General features: G+C 39.1%; 1 protein-coding gene across 1 annotated transcript; it reads right to left on the reverse strand.

Moving 5' to 3' along the window:
• Positions 1-2101: 2101 nt before the first annotated feature.
• LOC125145519 (elongation factor G, mitochondrial-like) lies at positions 2102-4443 on the reverse strand. Its single transcript, XM_047818656.1, has 6 exons — positions 4264-4443; positions 3967-4051; positions 3692-3829; positions 2584-2685; positions 2349-2405; positions 2102-2260 (listed from the first exon to the last, which is right to left on the reverse strand). Exons 2-6 carry the CDS (start codon positions 4021-4023, stop codon positions 2102-2104), a joined length of 513 nt encoding a protein of 170 aa, XP_047674612.1. The 5' UTR covers positions 4024-4051; positions 4264-4443.
• Positions 4444-6569: the final 2126 nt, after the last annotated feature.

The following is a 6569-nucleotide window of genomic DNA, read 5'->3' on the forward strand; positions in this document are numbered from 1 at the left end:
ACTGTATTCTATATACTGGTGCATTAAACTTTATTACTGTACTCTAATTCTATACATACTGGTGCATTAAACTCTATTACTGTACTCTATATACTGGTGCACTAAACTCTATTACTGTACTCTATATACTGGTGCATTAAACTCTATTACTGTATTCTATATACTGGTGCATTAAACTCTATTACTGTATTCTAATTCTATACGTACTGGTGCATTAAACTCTATTATTGTATTCTAATTCTATACATACTGGAGCACTAAACTCTATTACTGTACTCTATATACTGGTGCATTAAACTCTATTACTGTACTCTATATACTGGTGCACTAAACTCTATTACTGTACTCTATATACTGGTGCATTAAACTCTATTACTGTACTCTAATTCTATACATACTGGAGCACTAAACTCTATTACTGTACTCTATATACTGGTGCACTAAACTCTATTACTGTACTCTATATACTGGTGCATTAAACTCTATTACTGTACTCTAATTCTATACATACTGGAGCACTAAACTCTATTACTGTACTCTATATACTGGAGCACTAAACTCTATTACTGTACTCTATACACTGGAGCACTAAACTCTATTACTGTACTCTATATACTGGTGCACTAAACTCTATTACTGTACTCTATATACTGGTGCATTAAACTCTATTACTGTATTCTAATTCTATACATACTGGAGCACTAAACTCTATTACTGTACTCTATACACTGGCGAATTAAACTCTATTACTGTACTCTATATACTGGTGCACTAAACTCTATTACTGTACTCTATACACTGGAGCACTAAACTCTATTACTGTACTCTATACACTGGAGCACTAAACTCTATTACTGTACTCTATACACTGGAGCACTAAACTCTATTACTGTACTCTATATACTGGTGCATTAAACTCTATTACTGTACTCTATATACTGGTGCATTAAACTCTATTACTGTATTCTAATTCTATACATACTGGAGCACTAAACTCTATTACTGTACTCTATATACTGGTGCACTAAACTCTATTACTGTACTCTATATACTGGTGCACTAAACTCTATTACTGTACTCTATATACTGGTGCATTAAACTCTATTACTGTATTCTAATTCTATACATACTGGAGCACTAAACTCTATTACTGTACTCTATATACTGGTGCACTAAACTCTATTACTGTACTCTAATTCTATACATACTGGAGCACTAAACTCTATTACTGTACTCTATATACTGGAGCACTAAACTCTATTACTGTACTCTATACACTGGTGCACTAAACTCTATTACTGTACTCTATACACTGGTGCATTAAACTCTATTACTGTACTCTATATACTGGTGCACTAAACTCTATTACTGTACTCTATACACTGGTGCATTAAACTCTATTACTGTACTCTATATACTGGTGCACTAAACTCTATTACTGTACTCTATATACTGGTGCACTAAACTCTATTACTGTACTCTATATACTGGTGCATTAAACTCTATTACTGTACTCTATATACTGGTGCACTAAACTCTATTACTGTACTCTATATACTGGTGCACTAAACTCTATTACTGTACTCTATATACTGGTGCACTAAACTCTATTACTGTACTCTATATACTGGTGCACTAAACTCTATTACTGTACTCTATATACTGGTGCATTAAACTCTATTACTGTACTCTATATACTGGTGCACTAAACTCTATTACTGTACTCTATATACTGGTGCATTAAACTCTATTACTGTATTCTAATTCTATACATACTGGAGCACTAAACTCTATTACTGTACTCTATACACTGGCGAATTAAACTCTATTACTGTACTCTATATACTGGTGCACTAAACTCTATTACTGTACTCTATACACTGGAGCACTAAACTCTATTACTGTACTCTATACACTGGAGCACTAAACTCTATTACTGTACTCTATATACTGGTGCATTAAACTCTATTACTGTACTCTATATACTGGTGCATTAAACTCTATTACTGTGTTCTAATTCTATACATACTGGAGCACTAAACTCTATTACTGTACTCTATATACTGGTGCACTAAACTCTATGAAATATTAATTGAATTATTTAAGGGATGTCATGCTGTACCTGGGAGTAGATTTCCAGATGCAACTCTCCCATGCCTGAGATAATGGTTTCCTTGCTCTCCGTGTCAAACTGCACCCTGAAAGTGGGATCCTCTCTGGTGAAGCGGTTGATGCCTTTGGAGAATTTGTCCAAGTCGTTCTAAAGGAACCGGAGGACACATCGTTACGTGCTGTATGTTTTATGTTTATGTACGTGTCAGCGTTATAAACCTAAATGCAGCACTTACTTTATTAACTGGTTTTATAGCCATTGAGATGACCGGCTCAGGGATATGTATAGACTCCTGTTCAGCACACAGAATAAACTCAAGGTCATTTTTACACATTCAGTATAAAGTACAACGTTCGAATCCTGAGTCTCGGCTTTCTGACTTAATTAAATATTCTAACGCTGTATAAGCAATTATTTTAAATCTGTCAGGAAATCTGCACCACGTGTATTACATGTAGAGTTTAGCGTACCATCGAGAGGTTGGTGCTGGTGCGAGCTGTAAAGGTGTCTCCGCTGGCGCAGTCGATCCCGAACAGGGCGCAGATGTCACCTGCGTACATTTCCTCTACATCCTTCGAATAATAAGAAGGAAAAACATACAGAAGTTTCTCAGGGGACGTGCAAACTTATACACATCTGAAGAAAAGTAAATAAAAGATTTCCTGGCAATTTAAAATCATCTGAATAAAAACAGATTGTAATAAAAAAAAATAGATAAATCCCAAAGACTAACCCCTAACCCTAACCCCTAATCCCCCTAACCCTAACCCCTAAACCCAACCCCCAACCCCTAACCCCAACCCCTAAACCCAACCCCCAACCCCTAAACCTAACCCCTAACCCCAACCCCTAAACCTAACCCCTAACCCCAACCCCTAAACCTAACCCCTAACCCCAACCCCTAAACCTAACCCCAACCCCTAAACCTAACCCCAACCCCCTAAACCTAACCCCTAATCCCTAACCCCTAAACCTAACCCCCAACCCCTAACCCTACCCCAAACCCCTAACCCAACCCCCTAAACCTAACCCCTAACCCAACCCCTAAACCTAACCCCAACCCCTAAACCTAACCCCTAACCCCAAAACCTAACCCCAACCCCTAAACCTAACCCCAAACCTCTAAACCTAAACTCTAAACCTAACCCCTAATCCTAACCTCTAACCCCAACCCATAAACCTAACCCCTACCCCTACCCCTAACCCCTAACCCTAACCCCTAAACCTAACCCCTAACCCCTAACCCTAGAATTACAAAGGAAATAAAACCATAACTCAGTGATGTGACACTCTCCAAAATTTATTTATATATTCTACTCATTTATTTGAATATCGTGGGCAGTGATGAGTTCCGAGATCCTCAAATTATTTTTCTTCTTCTTTTTTTTTTCCGGAAATACATGACATGGCATTTTAAAATACACACAGATCTTGGTACGGTCACTTTTATGTAATGCAGATTATTTTTATAAAGCAATGCATTACAAAAAAAAAGCAATAAAGCTGAGCCTGCATCATGCACGGACACATGGACACACGGACACACGGACACACGGACACACGGACACACGTTCTCACCTCCATCTGATCTGCATGCAGGCGCACCAGCCTCTGCACTCGCACCCTCTTGGTTGTGCGAGTGTTGTAAATGTACTCGCCCTTCTTCAGGCAGCCCTGATACACACGCACATAGGTCAGCTGGCCAAAACGTCCAGCCTTTGTGCGCGCACACACACACACACACACACAGAGAGAGACAAGAGAACGCAGCATTATCCAATCAATTTGTGAATACAGCTTCTAGCACTTTATTGTAACTGTTAGTAAATACACACAGAATTCTAAGATTTTACCTCTAGTTTGAAGGCCAAACCCACAAAAGGCTTTGTGGCATCTCTGTTTGAATCCATCAGGATCTTACTGCTGTTACTCGATTCCCTGTATCCACACAGATGACATTAAAACACATTAAATCTCTATTTCACGGAGCGCTTAACGCCAACCGGGATTTACGACGTGGGCATCGACGGTCGCTTTGACTCTTTACTTTTCTCTCACTGCTCACACAAAAAGCTCGAACCTTAAACGAAGAGGATTTTTAAGAGCAGACGACGAGGTGGAAACAGACTAAGTACTGAGCTGAGACTCACTCGTCGTTCAGGATGCCGTAGTTGTTCACCTCGCTGGGGTTCGGCAGGTAATCAAGCACAGCGTCCAGCAGGGGCTGAACGCCTTTGTTTTTTAAAGCGCTGCCCACCAGGACCGGAGAGAAGGAGCGCTGTATAGTGACCCTGCGCACAGCCGCCTGAAACACACACACACACACACACACACACACACACACACACACACACACACACACACACACAGAGTGAAAACAGTTCAGTAAAGTAATAACCTTCAACACAGGACCAGGTAGGTGTGTGTTGGACATCAGCTTGACTTTATGCAACAGCAAATATTCAAAGTAAATATCAGCAGGAGTGTTTAAAAGTACAGCAGCCTTTAATTTTACCCAGAATACACAAATTATCGAGAACTGTGCATCTGAAACGTCACTAAATACCACTCTTGTCGTCATGTTCACCCCCCCGATGTCAAACTAACCATAGTTGTTTTTTAAAGGTGCGGTCTCCGATGTTTGAAAGCCAATGTTGACATATAAAATCACCAAAACAAACACGCCCCTAACCCAAACGGGTCCCACCCCTGTATCGATAGCTCCGCCCACACATACATACGTAACCCAGGCGACTAACAGAAAGAAACGTGTCTTTATCATAGCTGAAGGGAAGAACGATACGTTAATCAAATTTATAGGATGATTGTGTGGGTATTTGGACGCCGGCGGAGGGTGTCAGCTCCGTTTCCTTCATTTGTTGGTCGATTGTTTGTGGGTGTTTAATGTGGGATGATGAATGTGACATTATATTCAGACGAATTCAATAGGCTAATAACTCTGAATCTATAGCAACAGATGTTAGCTGAAGGCAGCAAACTATCTCTCATATCTCTTTCTTCTATATCTCTTCTATATATCTCTAGATATATTATGTATATATAGCGATATATTGTCATATATAAAAAACTTCATAAAAATAATATATATAGAAGAGAGAGAAAAAAAGAGAGAAAGATAGAGAGAAAGAAGCGAGAGATAGATCGAAAAAAAGAGAAAAGAGGAGGGGGAGAGAGAGGGAGAGAAGGGCGAAGGGCTGTCTCTCTCTATGTATCTCTCTCTTCCTCTCCCTCCCTCTCTCTATCTCTCACTCTCTCTCTTTCTCTCTCCCTCTCTCTCCCTCCCTCTCTCTATCTCCCCCTCTCTCTTCCTCTCCCTCCCTCTCTCTCTCTCTCTCTCTCTCTCTCTCTCTCTCTCTCTCTCTCTTTCAAACGTGTGCACGTTAAAGTCAGTGCTGTGTGTCGGTGCTGAGCTTTAAATCCTGCTCTGCATTTTACATCATAACATTTACATCTAATAACATCATCTAATGCACCTTATGTGTGACATGGGAACACTCACACAGTGCCGTCTGCTCGTAACCAGTAATAAATGTTTAACTTACAGACTGTAATAGGGCCAATTTGCTTCTACACACACAGATTATTATTAATCTTCTTTATTGTTAGTTTATACCACAGCACCTTGAGTTCTGTCTCCTGATTGGTCCAGATGTGTTGATTAGGTTTCTATAACAGAAGCAGATCAATATTAGTGTGTTTTAATGTCACCGTTATGGTGAAATGTGTTTATGTAATACAAGATAAGATAAGATAAGATAAGATAAGATAAGATAAGATAAGATAAGATAAGATAAGATAAGATAAAATAAGATAAGATAAGATGAGATGAAATGAGATAAGATGAGATAAGATGAGATGAGATAAGATGAGTTAAGATAAGATAAGATGAGATGAGATAAGATGAGATAAGATAAGATGAGATAAGATGAGATAAGATAAGATGAGATAAGATGAGATGAGCTGAGATAAGATGAGCTGAGATAAGATGAGATGAGCTGAGATAAGATGAGATAACATGAGATAAACCTTTATTAGTCCCACAATGGGGAAATTTCTCTGTTACAGCAGCAAAGAAAAAGAAATGCAAATATATAAACGAATAGAGACATAATATAATATACAGTATAAACACAACACAATGTGTTGATACAAAGAAGAAAAAAGAAGGAGTTTGGAAGGAGTCTCCGGTGTCGGCTGAGGTTTCCGGCATCTTCAGCCTTCAGTTACAGAAGGTTTCAGCTGCTAGAACATAAGACTTTCACACATTAAAGGTACCTAGAAATGGAAACGGGTAATATAATAGAAAAGAAACGTACCCGCCCAGAAGTGACCCGAATCACTTTTTACCCGAACCCGACATGCATGATTCATTTTTTTTTTTAAGAAAGACCCGACCCGAGACAAACCCAAAAAAACCCGACCCGTTGGCAATTTT

This window comes from Tachysurus fulvidraco, chromosome 9 (assembly GCF_022655615.1).
Source record: "Tachysurus fulvidraco isolate hzauxx_2018 chromosome 9, HZAU_PFXX_2.0, whole genome shotgun sequence".
In the NCBI taxonomy this organism is placed as follows: Eukaryota; Metazoa; Chordata; class Actinopteri; order Siluriformes; family Bagridae; genus Tachysurus; species Tachysurus fulvidraco.

Bases quoted from the DNA above. Each gene is read 5' to 3' on its own strand.
- LOC125145519 (XM_047818656.1), bottom strand. From the start codon at position 4,023: ATGGATTCAAACAGAGATGCCACAAAGCCTTTTGTGGGTTTGGCCTTC. The intron at 2,406-2,583 runs GTACGCTAAACT...TGTGCTGAACAG, and splicing joins CCAGCACCAACCTCTCGATG to GAGTCTATACATATCCCTGA. The intron at 2,261-2,348 runs GTAAGTGCTGCA...CGGTTCCTTTAG, and splicing joins CTATAAAACCAGTTAATAAA to AACGACTTGGACAAATTCTC.